The sequence below is a fragment of the Aplidium turbinatum genome, chromosome 2 (assembly GCF_918807975.1).
Source record: "Aplidium turbinatum chromosome 2, kaAplTurb1.1, whole genome shotgun sequence".
NCBI classification, from domain to species: Eukaryota; Metazoa; Chordata; class Ascidiacea; order Aplousobranchia; family Polyclinidae; genus Aplidium; species Aplidium turbinatum.
This window is the reverse complement of record NC_137473.1, coordinates 46,774,893-46,797,399: the sequence shown is the minus strand read 5'-3', so window position 1 is coordinate 46,797,399 and position 22,507 is coordinate 46,774,893. Positions and strand designations below refer to the sequence as shown.

The 22,507-nt window shown below is 37.3% G+C and overlaps 1 protein-coding gene across 4 annotated transcripts; it reads right to left on the bottom strand.

The window, feature by feature from the left end:
- Positions 1-1,305: 1,305 nt before the first annotated feature.
- On the bottom strand, positions 1,306-22,078 carry LOC145765356 (receptor-interacting serine/threonine-protein kinase 1-like). 4 transcript variants are annotated; one of them, XM_082577163.1, is made up of 14 exons: positions 21,850-22,078; positions 19,508-19,703; positions 19,208-19,315; positions 18,111-18,301; positions 17,626-17,675; positions 16,932-17,078; positions 15,117-15,199; positions 13,780-13,830; positions 7,925-8,146; positions 7,208-7,445; positions 6,548-6,694; positions 3,937-4,088; positions 3,377-3,514; positions 1,306-2,723 (listed from the first exon to the last, which is right to left on the bottom strand). In XM_082577163.1, exons 1-13 carry the CDS (start codon positions 22,026-22,028, stop codon positions 3,395-3,397), a joined length of 1,884 nt encoding a protein of 627 aa, XP_082433289.1. In that variant the 5' UTR covers positions 22,029-22,078; the 3' UTR covers positions 1,306-2,723; positions 3,377-3,394. The 4 variants fall into 4 exon arrangements, with proteins under 4 accessions (XP_082433289.1, XP_082433288.1, XP_082433290.1 ...); XM_082577162.1 differs by having other exon boundaries at positions 1,306-3,514; XM_082577164.1 differs by having other exon boundaries at positions 1,306-3,514; positions 7,928-8,146.
- Positions 22,079-22,507: the final 429 nt, after the last annotated feature.

Here is a 22,507-nt window from a genome sequence, read left to right as displayed (position 1 = left end):
GCTCAATTACAAGACTTGTAACCAAGTGTGGAAGTCATAGTTGGTAATTTTTAACAGTGCATGACAATGTGTAATTTGGACCAGTCATCTCACCTATGCAGCATCGCGTCAGTTCAAAATTCCCAAAGCTGTAGTGTTAAAACATGTCCATAACACGCTACCAATAAATATGCTACACAAGTGTCAAAACCAATTGGTCGACAACTTGATCTTCCCGAAAATATTGAAGATCAACTGGTCAAACATGTTTTGGAAATGGAGTGAAGATTTTATGGTTTAGGGGCCATAGATTTAAGAAAGCTTGCATATGACATTGCGTCTGCCAATAATATCAATACCCGCTTCAACAGTGAAAAGGGTCTGGCTGAAAAAGATTGGCTTAAGGGATTCTTGAACCGTCATCCAGAAGTTTCATTTCGAAGACCTCAAGCAACTTCAGTTGAAATTACATACCCCAATGGTCCAAAATACACACCATATGTGTAATTTGGACCATTTTTGAACATTTTTTATTGCTTAATTATTCTGTATTTTTTTATTGTATGTGATTTATATTTTCTACACTGGTTTGCAAGTACCTAGACTGAATCTGGGGAAAAAATAATACACATTGACCGGAAGTTGACTGAGTTGTGCTTATTTTTCTTTAAGGGGTTCAAAATACACACCTTTCCCCTATTAAAACCGTGTGAATGCAACATTTTCTCGTTGGCACAGTGGTTTCATCCTCTGCCTAGTGATCGTGAGAACAAGGGTTCGACGCCCGTCAAAGTCAAACTTTTTTTTTCTTTAAATCAATTTTTGCAGTGCACAAGAGCTTTTCAAAAAAAAGTAGGGTTAGGGAAAGCTTATATTTCATTATCATTGCAGAATTTCATTGGCAAATAGTTATTTTGCAATCTGGATCAACCAATCTCTCAAAACACTTTCGGAAAATCTTACTTTTAGAGTGACTAAAATTAATGAGACAGAAATCGCGTGGGGAAAAAAAAATTCGCGGCCCGGTCACCGAGACTGACAGAGTGAAGTTTCCGATTGTTGAAGCCTTGTTGCCGGGAAATTATTCCATCCATTAAATGCCGCTGAATGGAGAGTCGTCCTTAACGTGCGTTGCTCAAGCGTACACCCTGAGAGTCGAACTAGCGCGGCATGATCTTGAAGCTTCTTCGTTCCAGAAGTCACGCACTAACCAACGCACATTTCGACACCACAGTTACCGTCGGTAATTTCGGCGAGCTGAATGTCACTTTTTGGTTTATAGGCCTACATAAAATCTTATAACTGAAAACATCACAACAGTTACAAAAAATTCTTATTATTCAGTAGGCTACAGTATACAACTTGTATGGGCAATAATAACACCGCAACATAATAAAATTAAGCAAGGATAGAATTTATGACAAATTAGTTGAACTAAACAAAATGAAAAACCAGTCCACTCTGAAAACTTGGATGAAATTTGCCCGAGACGTTTATATAGGCCTGCTGAAACTGACAAATTTATAATCTGAATACTGTATAGAACTATAGATAATACATTTGTTAAGAAAAACCACTGTGATGTCAAAGGAAATAAGCGTTGGTTTACTAAGATTGTTGATTCAAATAGAATGACACCTGTACGAAAGGTACATTAGTGTGGCAAACCTAGGGATGGGGTATATGCACGAGTAAGTCGAGTATGCACATAATTAGTCTATGACGATCATAATGTTTAGAAAATTATATTAAAAAAAAAACGGTCACTTTGGTAAATTTGCAAGATAAAGTAAAAAGTGTCAACAAAAAATTGTAAACACGTAAAAGTAATAAAGTTTATTTAAGGATAAACAAATCCCAAAGTGATAAACGGTGCCAAGAAGTTAGAACTTGTCCGAACTGCGTATGGAGTGAATTTATTTATATCCATAAACTGTCTGTAGACTAAAGTTATGTAAGATTCAGTATGATTGTTGGTACAAGAAATAAAAAGTCCACTTATTACTTGATTAACCAGTTCAAACGACGGACAAATTAACAAAGCAATTGCGTCATCAAAAACAATGCCTCCTCACAGCACGGAAACAATAACCAGAAAGAATTAAAACCAAAGCAAGAAATGTGGTACTGAAATGAATAAATCAACTAAACTTTTAGTTAAATTCTTTGCATAGGCAGCCCCGTAGCGATACTATGGAAAGGCGCATGCATTTAATTGAAGATTTAGAAAAATAACACGAAAAGGAAATCTTCGACTGCACCCCAGCCACTATGTCTTGGCAAGACACAGCCGAGTGCTCTCTAGAAGTTTCGAACCGATATCCATGCAAGGGTTGCGAAAGCGCTCTCAGCACTCGGCCATGTAGAAACTTATATTTCCTGCTTACTAAACCCACGGTTAATAGGCCTACTTGCTTATTATGCCTAAATTGGTCCGAAATTACTGAAGGTATAGCTGTGGCGGAGAATCGTCTCCAGTTTAATAAGCCCAAAATTGTCCGGTCCCGATGTAGGCTTAATAAGCGGTAACTACTGTATAATGATATTGTTCAACGGATTAAGAGAAATTATCAGAAGCTTATTTTTAAGCAGGAAATTATATTTCAAAGACGAATTTCATAAACTTCTAACATGGCGTCTTGATAAATCTGGTGTGTTACAAACAAATACATGCAAAGTTGTCTGTATATGTTGAATGAATGATTCAAGACCTTCCTCATCTTGCCTTTCACGGTCAGGTAAAACTGAAAATCATTGGCGCTTTAGACTAGAGAAAGGTTGAAACAAAGATAATGATATTGCTGGCGTCAAATTCTTGATAATAATGCAAAGCATAATGCATTGACCTAATCTACCGAAAATTCTATTCTAATTTGTGCGAACTTGGGTAGCTTTAACTATTCTAATGTGATCTGTAAAAAATTAAGTAACTCTAATTTTATTATAATCTAATTTTGAAAGCTAAAAAAATTCGACTTGTCTAAGACTGCTTTAGAGAAAGATCATGGTTGACTTCAACTTTTTGATAAAACAAAACTGCGCAACAACGGAAATATACATTAGACGACATTAAATCAACGTCAAAACGATTTTATTACATTTCAGTGACTTAGCTAGAAACCCAATTTTAAGGGGGGAAAGCAAAAGCAACTGTTCGGGGGCAAACATTTTGATATTTGAAATAAAGAGCTTGTTTAAAAATAGCCAAACACTTGTGAAACGTCATTCAACATATAATGCAATGTCATTGAAACAGGATTATTACAAGCTATTACAATTGTGAAACAAAAAAGCATTCATCAAGTTTTGACCCCATTTTCGGTGTGGGGAGACGATTGCTTCCTTAATCCCCGGTGGCTACATCTCTGTTACGTTCTATAAACAGTTAAACACGCACCTTTACATCAAACAATACTTATGGGGTCAGGGTACGAGCAACATTACTGAGATTACTTTCGATCAGGATTCCAGCAAGATCTCTTAAAGTTACCGAGCCGCCTTTTCTTTCCTTCCAAGTTCGAAATAATTGGTAGATCTGGAAAATCAGTTAAAGCAAGCATTTGAAATAAGCTTTCGAAGATTGTGTCGGAAGAAGAATGAGATAATTGGAAGTTGGGAAATGAAAGCGAGGAAGGACGAAAATAAGATGTAGAAACTGTGTGCCAGAAGGTATGGAAACAGTAGGAGTGACAGAAGAGGATGCTGCTGACAGAGTGATGTGGAGGACTGCAGTCTGCACCGGCAAACCCACTTAAAGTGGGAATAAAGTCAATTGAAGAAGTACTTGAAATAAGCTTTCGGGATTGATAAGATCTCATACGGAAAACTCTACTTTCGGTTAGACGGAAAAAACTGTACGAACCATAAAGCACCCGTCTGTTCTAGATTTACGGACGAGTCTTAAACGCTTGTAAAAGTGTAACTTGGCAAACAAGATAAAAAACGCTTTTTTTCTACCTTTTCTTTCAAGCCGTCACGCTCATAATCATGATTTATGACGTCAATCTCGCCTTCTGGAAACCCCATTTCCCGGGCAACTGACTTCCAATTGTTACCGACATGTCGGCATAAATGTTGGTAGTCAGAACTGACCATTTGGCGGTTAGAATCTGCAAAGTACAGTTATCTCCACTTTATATCAAAAATTACTCCATCCTTGCGATGTAAACTAGTCTCTTGTATTGAAAAAAAAAAAGATTCTTACTGACGTAATGATGAAGGATCACAAGGGAAGTTTTGTTAAATCACAATTGATCAACATCACACGGTTACCGGTTTACAAATCGTTTGTCGTTTTGACCAATTGTCAGGCTACCGTCTGGTGAAGGAGCTAAAAAGAAAATTTTAGGGGGAAAAGTATTTTAATATTTGAGATAAAATGTTCGTTTAAAAATAAAGTTATAGGATGTAGCCAAATATTTGTGAAACGTCATTCAACATACAATACAATATCATTAAAACGTTGTAATAGAATCAAAAACTCATTTTTTTGGAGGGGGAGCGATTGCTTTCCCACGCCCATCCCCCGTGGCTACGTCTCTGCCATCGTATTATTTTCTGTTTATGAACTACAATACAAAGCTTGAGGTTCTGTGACAAGGCGTGACGCGACAATTTATCGAAGGACAATTTATCAAACGACAGTTAATCGAACGACAATTCACCGAAACGACAGTTAATCGAACCGACTGTTTATCGAAACGACAGTTTATCGGACGACGAATCTCCCGAAACAAATTTTATCTAGGGTTAGTCGTTCGATTAATTTTCGTTCGATGAACAGTCGTTTCGATAAACAGTCGTTTCGATTAACCGTCGTTCGATTAATTGTCGTTCGATAAACTGTCGTTTGGATTAACTGTCGTTCGATGAATAGTCGCTCGAAACTGTCGTAGTACTGTGACAAGGGAAACAAAGACAGAATACTGAGCAATGTCACAACCTGGTTGAAAATTCGTGATTTGCCGATGTAAAAACGTAAAACGTGTTGCAATTGTTTCCGCTAAATGTAATTTTGTTTGAAAAATGTAATTGCAACACCAAAGTTCGACTTTACGTATAATAGAGTCCTTAGCACTCCCAATCACAAATGTTAAAAATGCAGTTTTTAATAATTCGATAATGGTGAACCTAAAAAAATTGTAATTCAACGTGTTACCCAGGGGCGCCGGAAGCGGGGGGGGGGGGGGGCGAATGCCCCCCTGCCCTCAAATTTTCTGCAGATGGAGGGGCAGGGGGGCAATGGTGCCCGTTTAAAGTCATGTATACTACTACACATTTTGCAATATAACAATTTCTGCTATTCGCTTTTAGCCTAATTCATCATCATCATCATAATCCATCGTCGGTTTGTTCTCGGCGGCCAAATCTGCGTGCTTGGAGGCCAAAATACAAAATAAAAATAACGACAGCACAAGTAAATATAATTAAACTTGCAACAATGCTAAAATGATCACTTAGCGTTGTTGAAGTCTGGGCCTGGGCAACGTCCTACAATAGAATCGTTGCACCACGCAGTAACTGCTTTATCGGGATTGTACCAGTACTATTCAAACGACACTCGCACGAGTGTCCCCAATGTGGCTGATTTTATAGAAGTTCGCCACTCCCCTAGAATTCTTTTTAGCAACGAAGAACAACGTTCGACATGTGTTGACGATGACGGCAAGGTAATAAAATAAGTATTTCAATGATTAAAACATTACTTGTAGTCTTTAACTGCCCTTTATCAGAACTGACGATGCACTAGCAAGTGCGAAATATTTTTTCTGTTACATCTACTGACAACTGATCCCTGTTGCCTTAGCAATTGAGTTTTTAGCTATTTCAATGATGTACATTACTAAAAGAAGCATAATTTTTGCAAAATATGATCAAAAAATGTTTTCCTCATTGATGTCAACTAACTTAGTTCTCCTTTTTAACAACGATTCAATGTCCGACAACATCGAATCGACATAAAAACGACAATGTTGCCAGCCGATGTAAATTAGCAATTCGGATTAAGACTTTGTTAAAATAAACGTCGGGAGGGAATTACAGCGCTGGCGATCGCAGATGGATATATTCCATCAATAACAAATATTCCCTGCACAATGCAACAGTGGCGATTATGACGCGCTGACCTAATTTTGCGTCACTCTTTGATACTACATATTTTCGACAGTTAATCTACGATCATTCTATTGCGAAATTAAATAATTGGTTAGAAGAGACCGGCGGCCAAACTTGGCCGATTAAGGAGGTAGCACCGGCGATTCATTCAAGCACTACTTAGCGGCCATGGCTGCAGGCTGCTTTAAGGCTTGACAGTAGGTTACATCATTATAACATAGCTTGGTGCCCTTCTTTGTATACCGGATTATCATTATCGCTATATTTTATCTTAAAACTTGAAAAAAAATTGGCCTTTTAGTAAACAAAAGTGCCCTTTTTTCGTAATCTTGCCCTCCAGTCAAAAATCGTTCCGGCGCCCCTGGTGTTACCAATGTCAAAAACATGCAATTAAACGGTGCATTGTAACCCTTGTCACGAGATACTTGATGATGATGAAAGACTAGTTTCTCACGCATGGCTGGGATATCGATTAGGATCGGTGTGGGTGGAGATGTTGGTGTGGGTTGGTCAGACATCGGTGCCGTTTGTGCCAATCCTACGCTAACCATGGGCTGAGCTTGCTGTGAGAGCTGAAAATTTATGTTTTCTCCCTGAATTGCTGAAAATAAATAACTTCGAGTAAACGCAATATACGAAGAAGCCAAAAGAAAAACGTCAAGTTGATTTCAAACCAGTGATTTCCAATTATTTTGTAGTGAAGAAATAGCAAGGTTGTAGACTTCTAACCTTCTGTGAGTGACACGCTGACACTTGAACAAAGTGAAAGCACCATACTATAAGTCGTCACTGATAACAATACATATCACAAAAAATTGCCCAGCTGGAAAAGTCTTAAATTGTCAATCTCAGCAACCACAAGAGTGGGTCAGTGGTTCAATCCTTCCACAAGCATCATGAAAAAGGCGACAAATCCTCAGTTTGAACACTTTTTACCTTATAATAAATAAATAAATATATACAAGTAATTCAATATAAAAATGTTTTTCTATAACATGCGACAGCATGTTGAAGTTTTGGAAATACGTCATCGCCACTGAAATACCTTAACTTAGACCAAACAAAATTTCAAACGTATGCTGAACCACATTAGGAGTTAATTATAGAAACATACAGATGTTTGTTGAATCTCCGACTCTAAACTGCCTCGGCTCTTCAGGAGAAGGAAGAGGAGGTGATTGTTCCCCAGCTCCGTCTATAAATGGAGTTGCTTTGTTGGGATCAGGCTTCGTGGTTTCGGAGAAAGATCTTGCGGGCTCATGAACAGTTGGAGAAGTCCATTCACTCTTCAATTCCTTGCTGGAGGATGGTTTACAGGCATCCTCCTCCAAGTCGTCTATCTCAGCATCCGTCTGCGTTGCAATAGAAAAAATCATGTTATCATCATCATCTAAGTTCCTTCCTCTCGTCGAGGGTTGGAGGCAATGAAACGCCAAGCTTCTCTGTTGTGAGATGTCGTATTCATAGCTTAATACCGTACGTTGAATAGGTGTCATCCAACTCATGAGTAAATTTCCAAACCGGGGGTATTTTTTTACATTTGTGCTGCTGTTCTGATACGTTAATGACATCTGTGCTAAATCGTTGAGAATTTTATACCAGAAGACTGCAATGCGTCTTCACAGAAAGAGTGTAAATTAACGTTTTGTCAATGGAAATTTTCATCAAGAAAATTTGAAACAACACATTTGTACGAAGTTTACGTGGCACAGCAAACGTATCAGTGCTTGGAATAAAAGTAGTTGATAAAAGCTGATACTAACAAAAAAAGTTTCTTTTCAAATGTGCTCTGCTGTGAAGAATGAAAAATATAAAGCTTATAAAATATAACCACTGGTTGTTGCACTCTGAACGGTTCGATTTCTCTCTGTCCAGGAGATAGTGGTTTAGGTCTTTGATTAGATGCATCTGGGGGTGTCACGTGAGCCGTGCGGTCGACAACCTTTCCCGTTTGTGGCAACGTGGTTTTGCTAAAAGAAGCAGGTTGGTCGTCGAAGGTACGATCGTTATCAACACCTTCACTGCATGTGCTGGCACGGAGAACCCTTTGACCCTGAAGCATGACAAAGAAGCTATGATTTAAAGTGAGGCTGAACAAAGGGTTTCTCTTCGGAAGTCAAAATAAAACTGTTCTTACAAAACAATGCATATCAGATAATTGTCTGGGTAAGGCGAACTCAACAGGACGGTGCCTTATTTGTAACTCTACTAATGATCGAGCGACATGGCCTGTCCTAAGTATGTGATTATATGCGAGAGTAATACTGTTCTTTCGATAAGTCAGAAAGCCCATACCGAAAGCAGGGGCTGTTTAACTATGAAGCAAGTGAACAGAATAAGTGGAAGTAAACTAACTCTACACGACAGAAAAATAAAGCGAAATTTCAATTTCTAAAAACGAAAATTTTTAAGACAAAAATATACTTTACTCAGATTTTAAGGCACTTTTGGCACGCGCTATTCTGACTTGGCGCCACGCACTAGCAGCATACTGAACATTAGGGTGTCTCACTTTTAGGCGACTTTTCAGGAAAATTAGGTTCGGGTCAAATTCTGACTGGATTTTCGTCACTGATTTCAAAAATGACGTTATTTTTTCATTACGACGTCATCTTGATGCGCCAGCTAGCGGATTTTTGCTATTTTGGCCTTATCACGAATATGGTAAGAGCTAGAGAGTTGGAACTTGCGCCAAAATGACCGGAAGGGATGATTTCCTATTTGTTGTCAACGCAATATGAAACGCTAACTGCAACAGAAAAGGAGTTATTTTGAAAAAAACATGTTTTTGGTCATTTTTGGACAAAAAGTGAAACATGGCAATTTTGCTTGGGTTTTGCTACAGTGATGCTTTTATTTCGATTGTTAAGGGTCCACGTCTTTTAGGCGTTGACAGTTAGGCGCTGGTCTAATAGGCGCGCACACTGTGGCGTCTGGGTATTTAGGTGAGGAGCACTGTGGCGCCCGTTCATTTAGGTGCTATTCCTAGTAAAGTCTGTAGATTGTATCAGCTTAGCAGGTAGGGGCGTAGGGCAATGCTTTTCACACAAAATATTATATTGAACAGGAAAATATATTGTTTTGTTAATGCGTGTGCGTTGTTGGTCATGGCTTCAGTGAGTGAAGTTGCTTAAACCGCCAATGCTTTTTCACACAAAATGTTATATTCAACAGAAAAAATATATGGGTGAAGCTGCTTAAACCGGGAATGATTTTCACACAAATTGTTATATTGAAGAGAAAAATATGTCATGGCTTCAGTGAGTGAAGCTGCTTAAACCGGCAATGATTTTCACATTAAATGTTATATTGAACAGAAAAATATGTTGTTTTTTTAATGCGCGTGTTCAGCATTTATTTCTTGTTAGTCCAGGTTTGCGTCGGCGAAAGCTTTATCAATAAATTATTCAAGTTTCCGAACATGTATGAGTTCACTTTTAGTTAGGTCAAATAACAACTACACTAAACATCAGTAAAAAATGTACCGTAGCCTGTAGGCTTAAGTGAAGAGTAATTTAGTTTTCCGTCAAAACCCCGACTAGGTTTAATAACGAGCGAAGTCCCACCATTATGCTTGCAACTTGTAGCCAAGGTGTAGCCTATATGCCCTGTAGAAATGTATTCATGTGAACAGTAGTAGAGCGTCTTACGCGTTCTCGTCACATGGCCAATCCATCCCGAACAAAAGTAATTGCGAAAGATAACAGATTAAGTAAAGTTCCATCTGGCTGCAACTTGTGTTCAGGATGCATTGCAAATGTCCTGTAGAAATGTGCTAATATCAAGAGTAGTAGAGTGTTTTCACGCACCTCATCTCCACACGATCTATCCGTCTCAAGTAGAAGTAATTATTAAAGGTACCGTAACAGATTGCACAAAGCTGCGCCTTTAAACCGGCAACTTCTACTCCAGAAGTACGTGTCCTGTGGAGATCAGGTGGTCTGCTGGTCTAATTGCCCTGCATATAAGCCGATGTTGGATCTGAGCACTTCATTTGCACCGAAAAGTTTGGTAAGTTTGCCACATCATAAAGCAAAGATTGATATGGCAGCTTCCACTATTTCAACTTCACGTAATCGTGAAAAAATTGCTGCTGATGGCTTCATGTATACGTTGCAGTGTTTGATTGCGCATTTTTCGTATTTATTAATTGTTTAATAAAAATCTTCATCCTTCCACCTCGTGTAGCCTACCTTCTCAAACAAAAGAGCTTGCTGTGGCTTTTTTGCTGTAGCCTAGGCTACTTGCAAAGTCAGGCACTGCACACTAAAATTTTAACCACCCGCTTCAATATAGACTAAGGTATATAGGCTATGATTTTTTTACTGATGTTTAGTGTAGTTATTATTTGACTTAACTCTTTCGCAACCACCGAGGTCAAGACGTTTAATCTAAATAACCAGACATTTTTCACACAAATCTGTTGTATTTACGCCGTAAAAACATCTCATGTGATCGACGTAGACGCACAATCTTGACATCAAATGAAAGCATACATCTTCAGCTATCCGAAGATGCGAAGCTTTGCAATAAAATTTAAAATATTCAATGTACGACTAGCAACTTTCCATACGGTGTTTTTTCTAATTTCTAAAAAAATTAAAAATTGGCAGAAAAGTGTACTTCATTATAATCTTTACTACCCAAGCATGATAAAATAATTTGAAAATATATGTAGTTTAATCGAATACCAAAACAATTCTGTACATGAGAAAAATTTTACTTCGTTTCTGCGCGCAATGCTTTAGGAGGTACAGCAGAATGATTATGGAGAAAATTTGGAAAATTTTAAGCAAAAAGTTTACGTAATTTAGCCTACAGTCTTTTTGATCGAAAAACATTTTGTGTGAAAACATTGCCGGTTTAAGCAGCTTCACTCTCGGAAGCCATGATATAATTTTCTGGCAAGCTGCCATGCTGATACCTGATACAATCTACATACTTTACTAGAAATAGCAACTAAATGACCGGGCGCCACAGTGCTCCGCATCTAAATATCCAGACGCCACAGTGTGCGCGCCTATTAGACCAGCGCCTAACTGTCAACGCCTAAAAGACTTGCTCCCATTGTTAAGCTGCGCCACATTGTTTAACAATTAAGTACAGTGGTAGTAGCTTAACAATAGAATATAGTGACGCTTTTATTTCGATTGTTATGTCATAAACAGTACATCCTAAAATAAAAATGATGCAATGTTGCATCATTTTTGTTTGGGATATTTTGCAAACAAGATTCATAAATTTTGTCTGGCAGATGGTGGTTTGATGAACAGAATTAAGAAAATACCAAAACCTAAGCCCCAACATCTGAAAATCCGATAAGATTGTAAAGTTTCCATCACAAATATAGCCGCAAATCATTTAAAAGCCAAGATCTTATGGTTTTCTGAGCACAAGAAAGAAGTTAAAGATTCATCTTTTCGGAGCAACCATTATGTGTCTTCTTGCTCTGGCAGCTCATTTAGTGATGGATGTTCCGGAAAATTTGAAACCCCTACTTTTTTATCGTCAAGAAGGCGTGTCCCATGCGCGTTGGATAACAACAGCGAGTGGTTACTTAAGAGTGCTGATTTTTGGGTATTGTGTTGGGCCTCAGGATATCCCTAAACTTCAACGTATGGTTTCTTTCATTGTTTGTGTTTATTTGCCAGCATCTTTGGTCATCCATCTTAAACCTTCTGCTACTGAAGGTCCTTCAATTGTACTGTTCACAAGAGATTTATTACTTGCAGACAAATCTGTTGATGAACCAGTATTCAACGCTGTTCTGATAGGCCTACATCGTTAAGCATGCACCCCAATGGTTGAGTCCTAAAAACGTTGCTTTGAGTTCCCACGCTGAAGCTCCGCCTTTTGCTGCTGATGCAGTAAGACAGAAAATTTTCCCAAGAACATTTATATAAAGCAGACGCTTTTGAAGTGTGGCAACTTACGTGATTTTTTTCTCCGAAGAAACTAAGATTGCATGTTTTTCATCTCCATTAGTGTTTTGGTGTATGATCGACAACAACAACAGAGCGCTTCATTGGAAGACTGAAACGTGTTGTGAACGGCTTGATTCGAGATGACCAAGATGATTTGGGGGAAACTACGACAGTTTATCGAACGACAGTTTATCGAACGACAGTTTATCGAAACGACAGTTTATCGAAACGACAGTTTATCGAACAACAGTTTATCGAACGACAATTTATCGAACGACACAGGGCCGTAGCCAGACCGCAGAGCAAGGGGGGCAAACTTTTTTTAAGGAGGGCCGAAAAAATTTAAATGGGCAAAATCATTATAAATGTAGCTGTTGCTCTTGAATGTTTGGATTTTGCCAGGGGAGGCGGATTTGTTTTTAAGGGGGCGAGGCCTCCCTGGCTCCCTGCTGGCTAGGGGCCTGGAACAACAGTTAATCGAAAACCTAACCCCTAAAACCTAACCCTAACCCCCAACCCCTAACCACTAACCGTAACCCTACCCCTTAACCCCCAACCCCTAACTCCTAACCACTAACCCCTAACCTTAACCCCCAACCCTACCCCTAACCCTTAAACTCCAACTCCCAACCACTAACCCCTAATTCTAACCTTAACTCTTAACCTCTAGCCCCTAACTCCTAGCCTCTAGCCCCTTCGATGAATTGTCGTTCGATGAACTGTCGTTTCGATAAACTGTCGTTCGATGAACTGTCGTTTCGATGAACTGTCGTTTCGATAAACTGTCGTTTCGATGAATTGTTGTTCGATAAACTGTCTTTCGATAAACTGTCGTTCGATGAACTGTCGTTCGATAAATTGTCTTTCGATAAACTGTCGGGTCACGGGGGGAAACAGACTTGCGCATCTGTGCTGCTTTGTACAGTATGGTGTGATAAATAATCCCATTAAACTGTGTTGTGTTGTTGAATTGTGGTTTTGTTTGATAGATCTTTGAACTAAACGATCAAGGGTTTAACGTTAGCTAGTATTAGTAATTGCAACAACCATGCAAAAATCAATGCTGAGGTAATTAATTCCAAATACAAAATGCTAGTAGACTACTACAAAGTACCACTGTACTTAATTGTTAAACAATGTGGCGCAGCACAGCAAATTAATCGAAATAAAAGCGTCACTGTAGCAAAATTGCCATGTTTCTCATTTTTTTGTCCAAAAACATGTTTTTTCCAAATAACTCCTTTTCTGTTGCAGTTAGCGTTTCATATTGCGTTGACAACAAATAGGAAATCGTCCCTTTCGGTCATTTTGGCGCAAGTTCCAACTCTCTAGCTCTTACCATATTCGTGATAAGGCCAAAATAGCAAAAATCCGCTAGCTGGCGCATCAAGATGACGTCATAATGAAAAAATAACGTCATTTTTGAAATCAGTGACGAAAATCCAGTCAGAATTTGACCCGAACCTAATTTTCCTGAAAAGTCGCCTAAAAGTGGGACACCCTACTGAACATTTTTACAAGCACAGTACATCGTGAACACATTTTTAGATAAGATGATAACAATACCATATGGTCATACAGTTGAAGGCAGCTGCACGTGAAATGAACTGCAGATAATGAATCAAAGCCCAATATAATTTTCTACGTGCAGAGGAGATACAGAAGTCTGAAACGCCAACTGTGATATGGAGAGTCAAAGAAATCTCGCTACAGCTACTGGGCCTCTTGCATTCACCAGCAATTAACGACATTTCGTTCTTACCTGCCGGGATTTCTCTGCCATTTGCAGTCTTTTTTTGGCTCTGTATTGCTCCTGAACAAGTTTAAGAAACGGTTAAAACGAGATCAGGAGTTGATAAAAAACATTCGAAAAATTAAGACTGCCTAGTTAGAAATCGCAAGGCTTCGGGTTCGATACCAGTCCACAGCGCTGTGTAAATCACAAAACGTCGAGATTTGCTCAAATACAAGAAATGAGTTGGATAACGACAAGAAAATCTATATTCACAATATACCGTTATGACATGAGAACTGAGAAGGTGATTGTACTGAAATGAAGCACAGAGATAGCTTGATTGTAATGCATGTAAAAATATGTCACACAACCCAGCCAGCAAATCAGATTTCTTTCCACTAATTAAACATTAGATGTTCACAGACGTTGAATGGATTAGAGATGTGCGAAAAATAACATAACGTTAAAAAGTAACAGGCAATTTTGTTTACTAATATTAACAAAAAAGAAAATTGAAAAGTAATAGTTAAAAATAACTGTCGGTGCTTAGGCCTACAGGTAAGCTTGAAGTATTTCTTTTATTCACAACATTGTTCAATTTTTTTCCACCTTTCATCAAGAATGTAGCCACGGGAATGCTTGGGAGAGCAATCTCCCTTCCAAAATTTTATTCCAATTTAGCCCACAATATAAAAAAAGGCCATTTTATCGTTTTTTTGGTCCGAGTTTTAGGCCAATTGGCAACCTATCGCTTTTGTTACTTAATCAGAGTTGAAGGAGCATATAACTCTTAACAATAACAGTGATTCACTCACAGGTAACAACTAGGGTTGCCATGTAATCCTGGAGGATTTCTGACTGTATTAAGGCTACCTGGCAACCTTGGTTCTTTGCTAGCATATTTTTTACTACTGCATCATCACAATTAGTTATTGTGGAGTCATACAACTTGTGCCGACGCAAAACCATGCAGAGCAAAATCATATTTTAATTCCTTCAATTTTTAAATTCATGTGACACTGAATGACTAGAATGAGTAAATGACAAACGCCAAATGCACATGCTCTTTTAACCATGTGCTGTGAATAAGAGAGAATAATCTATTCTAGAATAACGCACCGTGCCGACAAGGTGTCTGAGGTTTACTGTAGTCTTCTGCTTCTTTCATGGTTTTATTCGTTAATTGTTGTAAAGTAACAATTAAAAGTAACAGATAAGATTTTCAAAGTAACGGATAATAACAATTATTAAAAAAAAACAATTAAGCACATCTCCAGACTGGATGCAAAAAAGAACTGATTTGGTGGTTAGGAATTGGGAGTGAGTGATACCACATTTTAAAGTTCTAACAGAATGTTTCTTACATAAACTTTTTGACAGTCAGCAACAGCTAGCAATGCATCTCTAGCAGATGTTTCGTGAGGTGACCGGAGTTTTCGAGAAAGATCTGAAATGTACAAAGAAACTGTATCTTCGCAATATTTAAGGTCGGCTGAGCCAATTAATTTTAAAGGAAACTTCACATAAGCTTTGGCGTGATGCCGCGGTTGGGTCAATCGGTTTAGCAGCTCATATGCAGTCAAATCAAGTATGGAAGTTCCATAGCCTTGCTGGCATGAAAAATTCCTCGGTAAAAACATGACTGATTGTACTACGCTGTAATTCAATCTAGACCAGGGGTCACCAACCTTTTTTGCATGCGGGCCACTTTAGCACTAAGGAGAGTTGTGGCGGGCCGCACTAATAAAATTTTAGGTTGGTTGACTCTTATGCTAGAAAAGAACGCATTTCGTACCCAGTATACAGCGTTACATGTTAATATTTATCTTAGAATACCGCAGCAACAAAATTAGTTGGACAACGCTACTGCCAGGCCAAGCTCCTTTAACAACACTTTTGACTTCTTTAACAATGTCTAATAAACGAGGCCACTTGTTTTGCGCACTTATAACGAGGCGAGCGGTTTCATCAGAATATTCATCGCCAAGCAAGAGTGGTGTCGTCACTTCGCTTCACAACAGATATCTTGCAATTAACAGTTTCAGTAAACAAGGAAATGTTTGACACATCGCATTACAGACAACAATAGTGACCTGCAAACATATCAGTGAAAATAGGCTACAATAACAGGGAGAAAGAAACCAGGCACCATGAAACAAACTCTTGAGGAAATCACCGAAAAAAATGTTTCTATCGTAACTTATGAACAGTGCTCCTTCTGAAAAAGCAATGAATTGGTTTTTTATCCTTTTTGTGAGAATTTCTATAAACGTCTTTCTTTGATTATTAGACAACTGTCACTTGCGGTGCTCATCAGCATGGCAAGAATTGTTGATTAACAACATTTTGCAGTACTAAGCTAAATATTTTCGTATTACAATCAAAAATGTCTTTAAATTTTTTTTAAAATATAATATTTTGCCATTTTTTTATAAATTGAGTTTGCATACCGACCTATTTTGCCAACAAAAACTTGTATATATAAAGGGAACACTGCTCATGAAACACAATAACGGTGAAATGCACAATAGTGTTTACAGACAATTTCGAAATTCGAAAACAGGCATTTTAATCAATCACTGGGACAGTGTGGTTGGACATCGCATTGATATAACTTTAAGCGACCTCCACCTAGAACTACAATCTGATCTGATTGGTCGGTCGGTGGAATCGTTATGCAAAGCAAAAACATGCTAAGTCCCGGAAAGTATTTTTTGCCTTCATACTCTTTAACTCATCAAGAAAAGTGTTTTTGGTTATACTTGTACGCTGATACCTTCCGCGGGCCGCACATAACAGCGTGGCGGGCCATTTGGTGACCCCAGATCTAGACGGACGTTCGATTTCCAATTAAGTCGGAGAAGTCTACAATTCCCATCGGGTTGGAAGTTCGATTCCAGCTCAAGACACATGGATGCGCATCACCGATGATTCCAAAGAAGGGTGAAACTCGAGTATGGCGTGTTCTATTTTCGTTCGATCGAGGTCTTAATAACTTAAATATTCTAGAGAATATTCCGCACTTAGTAAATTGCTTTATGTTAAAGCTATATTTTTACATGCTTTTATGTGTAATTAACATCACAGAACGCAAAATAAGTCATTTCAAACCACCATTACCATCTTTGGTGATGCTCGTTAAAAATTTTAGTTGTTTACTGAAAAATCGTCATCCTTACCTGAAAACGAAGGTCTTTGTTCTGGTTCACTATTGAGCGACTGCTTCATGACCTCAAGCATAACAGGAGGATGATCAGGAAGTATGGGGTCATATGGCAGCGTGTAGCCAGTGCACATTAACTTGAATACCTCTTGGTTTGAGCAACCTAACGCATTGTTGTAGCGCAGTGTTAGAAAAAAAAAGATTGCAGCAGAAACACATGCTGTGTGTCACACAGCAATAACATTGTTGATGTCGAATGAAATTCTTTCTTTGCCAATTCAAAGAGCTCAGTATTTTTTCTTCTTTCAGGCTGTGGTGATGACTTGGCCTAAATGTCAGGCTAACTGGCTTTTGAGTAGCCATTGTGTCGTTTTAACATCATTTATATATTGATTATAATATACATTAAATTCGATTTGAGTAAGAGCATTTTCATCATCCGGTTAGACGCAGAACAAATTAAAGGCATATCTCGTCTCACTGTGGTATAATTGGGTTGATATTTAAGCTCAAGCTGCATCAAAGTCCAGCCAGAAGATTAGTTTTTTACATTGATTTGCATTCAGGTAATACCCTTCGTTAGGAAACTAGTTACTGGTATACGAAAATCTGTTTTCAAAGTTTAAAATCCGGAAATAAAAAAACTTAGGAAAAGAATTTTATACAATATCAAGCTAACAAAGTAATAGAGGAGTGAAGTAAACACTTACCCGCGAATGGTACTTTATTAGTTAGTAATTCCCATATAATTACACCATATCTAAAAGAACAAAAACACAAAAATTAAACTTCTGCTCAAAAATATCATTTAAGAAATTCAAGAGAGTTTTTGAGTATAACTAAACATTAAACAAGTTCGCAGTGCCATTGTTAAAATTATAACTATATTAATTATATATTGAGTATAAATGTATTAATTATTTATATTATAGAATTCATATTATATTAATATATTATATAATTTCCAATTATTAATATTAAACAATTTTCAATATTATGGATTAATGTATTACAATATTTAATAATTATTATTATAATTATTATTTATATCATTAATATAATAATTATAACTATAAAGTTTCACAAAGTTAAAAAAAATATGTTTGGCCCTTAATCGCAGGTGTGGCCCTTAACCTCAAAACTATCACATGGGATGAAAATTTGGTCAAGGATTCGACAACACTTGACGACTTACGAATAAACATCATGAGCTTTTTGTGGCTTAGTATTGATATTCTTCATCGTTTCAGGGGGAATATGAGCGAGCATCGTCCCTTTACGTGCAATTTCTTTTCCGGCAGCTTTACGTTTTCGTTCTGTGTGCTCTTTTTCTTTGGTGGCTTCTGTCATCCATGATGTATGTTTCGGAAGAAGAAAGTCACTGACCTAGACACGAAATGGAATGAAACTGTCAACGCTCCTGTCTGCTATATGACGTTAAACCGCACAAATGTCAAAGGTCAACACACCAGGCTATAATACACGTATGGAGGTCACTGGTGGTCATACAGCAGTTTCTTTCGCAACAATAGCATAATGTAGATACTAGGGAGAGCAATGAAACAACCCCGCTAATTTTATGCGGTCACGGTTACCTACCTAAGGATACGGCTTAATTTGTTACATTTTGCAGACTTTTCCAGAATTTGCCAACTTTTGGTAACTATGTGAATAAAATTTTCTATAAATAATATTTCAATGAGTTTTTGACTGTCTTTCCCAGGTGACAAATTGGGTTTTTACTTCACCTGACTATGAAAAACAACGACAATTTGATTCAGAAAATTTCAGTCAGACTGTTAACCGTTCACTAACAGTCTAATTGAACGTTTTTCAAGTTTCAACTTATTTTTTTTCTCATGTGCTTACTGCTTTTCCAAGTCAACCAAAAAGTTTTTATAACATTACGAGTTAGGAAAAAGTAAAAAAAAAAATCTTAGAAAATTTCAGGCAGACACTTTCAATTTAGCAGCGATCAAAATCTGCAAATGTGACAAATCTGACCTCACCTCCAGATAGCCATGGTGGAACTAATTGGAAAGTCAAGCTAACACATATATATACTCATTGATCACTATTGCAAGCATTTGGAAATTGAAATTATGCTCTACTAATCAAAGCATATATATAAAAAATACCGGTTAACCAGAAAAACAGAAACAAGTAGGTTAATGGAACAACACAGACTTTATCTGTGACGAGAGTGTCTTTAACGTTATGCAATTATTTTCTTAACTACATTCAAACGTTAAATCAAACCTATAGGCTATTGACAATCTGACACAAACTAACTTTGACTGTGAAGTCATTTGTAAGAAGCACATTGGAACTTTTCAAATTGCGATGAACAATCCTTAGATCAGGAAGACCGTGGTGAAGGTACTCAATGGCTAAGCTGACCTGAGCATCGATAAACAAAAGAATAGTTAGGTAGTTAATTTTCATTGGAAGTTACTGGCACTAGCAATTACAGGTTTCTTAGATTGAATATTTCAACAATACAATGGCACTATCCAGTATCCAACATTTCCTGAAAACTACTTTGCATTCATTATATATTATTCAAATAATAATCTATTGTACACAATTTACCTGGTAGGCAATTCGAATTTTGAGAGACATGGGAATATAAATACGACGTAGAGCATCCCTTAAGCAACCGTAATCAGCAAATTCGTAAATAAGACAAAGATGTTCTGGTTCCAAGACAATACCATATCCAGCAATGATATGCTTGTGCTTAATTGCAAACATGTCCATAGCTTCTTGCTCTAATTTTGGCTTTTGTCTGCAACAAAACTCAGGATTTAAAATGCATTGTGTTGGAATAGTGATAGGAAGAACTCAAAGCAGAACTAAACATTAACCAAATTTCACGTGAGTGCATACTCACAAAGTATTTAGCAAGTCTGATGAAGGTTTTTCTATAAAACTTTCTGCGAGTTTACACATTACACTCAGAAATTTTTTAGTCCATTTTCAAGGGCACAACTTGTAGACACAGACGCTTAGAGCCATAGACAATTAGACATATGACAGGCAGGCATCCACACTGTGGTGCAGGGCAATTCAGGTGCTATACAATTGCTTTTTAACTAATGTTCTTTACTTTTTCAATTGCAACTTGTTTATGACTACAGTTTTCGCATCATAACATCTGTATATTTTTATTGTTTATTACAGCCTTAACTCATTTGGAAAGCATTGACCTACCAAGCTGAAAGATGATGAATTTATGACAATATGGTAGCTTTTAAGTGTTGATGATTAGGCATAAAACCTAAAAAAACACCAAGCACTAAACAAAATATACAATTATACATTACTTGGAGAAGTATTAAACTGGCCCGCAGTGTGGGCACCTAGTAGGTACACATCTATATGTGTCTGTGTCTAAAGGTTGTGGTCCAGACTAAAGTAAGTTTTCTTTTCCGAGTTTTTACCAGGAAATTTTAATTTAGAGTTCAAGTTTGAGAAAGTAAGTAAAGTTTAAATAGGTCAGAATGCAATACTTGAGTTTAATTAATCAAGTTGATTATAATCTAAAGCAAAGTTTGCAGTGAGCACAGAACTGCATTGCAAAGCTGTTGTTTGAAATTGAACATGAAGATTGCCTTTCCGTCTATGTAACATAAATATTTTAACCACCACGCATAAAAACATGACACAGGTTATATTTACCATATATATATTGTGAATATAGCCTCTGAGGTCTGAGGATATATGCACACGTTCAGTTGAGCTTAACGTTTGACCTCCATATGTGATAAGTCAGCTCTGTATCTTTTCGTGAAACGTCGAGCCATGCTCGCATATGCTCAATAAACATATGTAGGCGGCAGCAATAAAACAAAACAAATTGCAAAGCTAAAGCTTTCAAATTAAACATTAGGTGTTGCGACTATGCCATATTTAAACTTGACTGTGCTGGTTTGTTATCAAACATGTTATAACGTTTGTGTTTTGTCGCTTCTACTTTTTTCTATACCTAGAAGCTGCTATGTTTAGCAAAATAGGCTATTGTTTTTCATTGTGACGGTCAGAAATAACAACAAAATGAACAATGATGAAACAACTGTTTTAACAATATTGTTACTCTTTACAGCCACCAAACTAACTTGTTAACAGCAAAAATGAATACAGTGCATCAAAACAAAGATCACGGGCAAGTTTGTTCGGCATCGCCTTATGACAGACGAAACCTTACCCAGAAAAATTTTTAAATTCCAGCAAATTAAAAAAACTTTAACTTTATTACGCATACTTGAAAAGACATGAAAAATCAGACTGTAGGCTAATCAAATTAATAATTTACCACAAAAAAGCAGTAACAATTGAGTCGCTTCGAATTAGAATTTAGTTTAAATAAAAGTGTTTCCGAGAGCTGTGTCAAGCTGACATTCTTTGGAATACCAACCCAAGAAACAGCTTAAGGGCCACAGGTTCAGTTGATATAAACTCTTGAATTTAAAAGTTACTTATATATATATACGCAATTTTTTTATCATTGTTCTCCTCTCATTTTCTGTTTGAAAAGAGAAGGTGAAAGAAAAAAATACCTCATGCTCGAGTGGACGTGTGCACATAGCCTCAATACAATGGTAAGAATAGCCACTGCGTAAAAACATATACAAAAAATTCAGACATAAAGTACGGTAGGCTTAATAAGTAAACAAATTGAGAAACCAGAACGAAGGTTGAGAGACATCAACACCAATCTCTTTAATTATAAAGTAGGCATTGGGCAATAAGAAAAATTCTTTTGAACAAATAAAATTCCTTTCTTGAAAGCTGGTTGACTCACTGGGTTATGCAAATGAAAAAGCAACTTGTTAACTTAAAATATTCTGCACTGAATCAGCTCCCAAAAATCAATACCTCTGCTCAAATAAGATAAATCATTAAATATAAACTAAGAGAATCATCATACGCACTTTTCTTTGACATGGAAGGTTCGACATACAACTTTCATAACACATTTTCCAAGTTGCTTGTGCGTTGCCAAATACACTTGATTAAATGAACCTTCACCCAATACTTTTCTGTCAGTGAAGTCTTTAAAGTTAAACTTTGTAACCGATGGTTCAGAGACTTTGTCAGTTTCTTCTGCCATTAGTAAGATTTTACAAGTGTCAAGTATGGTCAACTTCCCACTGAAATAATTTTCACAATTACCTGCACACAAAAATAACATTGTTATCATCAGGACTGGGGAGCCGGAGCTGGAGCGTTGGAGCCAAGCATTTTCTCTGGAGCCGGAGCCTTTTTAAACATTTCTTGTGGAGCCGGAGCTACAAAATATTTATCAGCTCCAGCTCCAGTATTGAATACAGACAAAATCGGTTAATAATATACTGCTTAAACGTATCAATCGTTTATTTGAATCAAAACCAGAAATCCCAAACCAAATCCAATCTGATGTACAGTGCCGGCAAAAAAAATCTTTACATTCAGTCGGCAAAAAAAAAAATTTACATGTAAAATCTGCAGAAGTTCTTAGCTTACTGTTCCCGCCAAAAGCATTGCGTCACAAAAACGCTTATAGTTACACCATTACCTACTCTCTTGCAACACTTTGCTGTAAAGCCATTG

Bases quoted from the DNA above. Each gene is read 5' to 3' on its own strand.
- LOC145765356 (XM_082577162.1), bottom strand. From the start codon at position 22,028: ATGGCAGAAGAAACTGACAAAGTCTCTGAACCATCGGTTACAAAGTTT. The intron at 19,704-21,849 runs GTGCGTATGATG...GTTTTGTTGCAG, and splicing joins ACCTTCCATGTCAAAGAAAA to ACAAAAGCCAAAATTAGAGC. The intron at 13,831-15,116 runs GTAAGAAACATT...AAACTTGTTCAG, and splicing joins CTGACTGTCAAAAAGTTTAT to GAGCAATACAGAGCCAAAAA.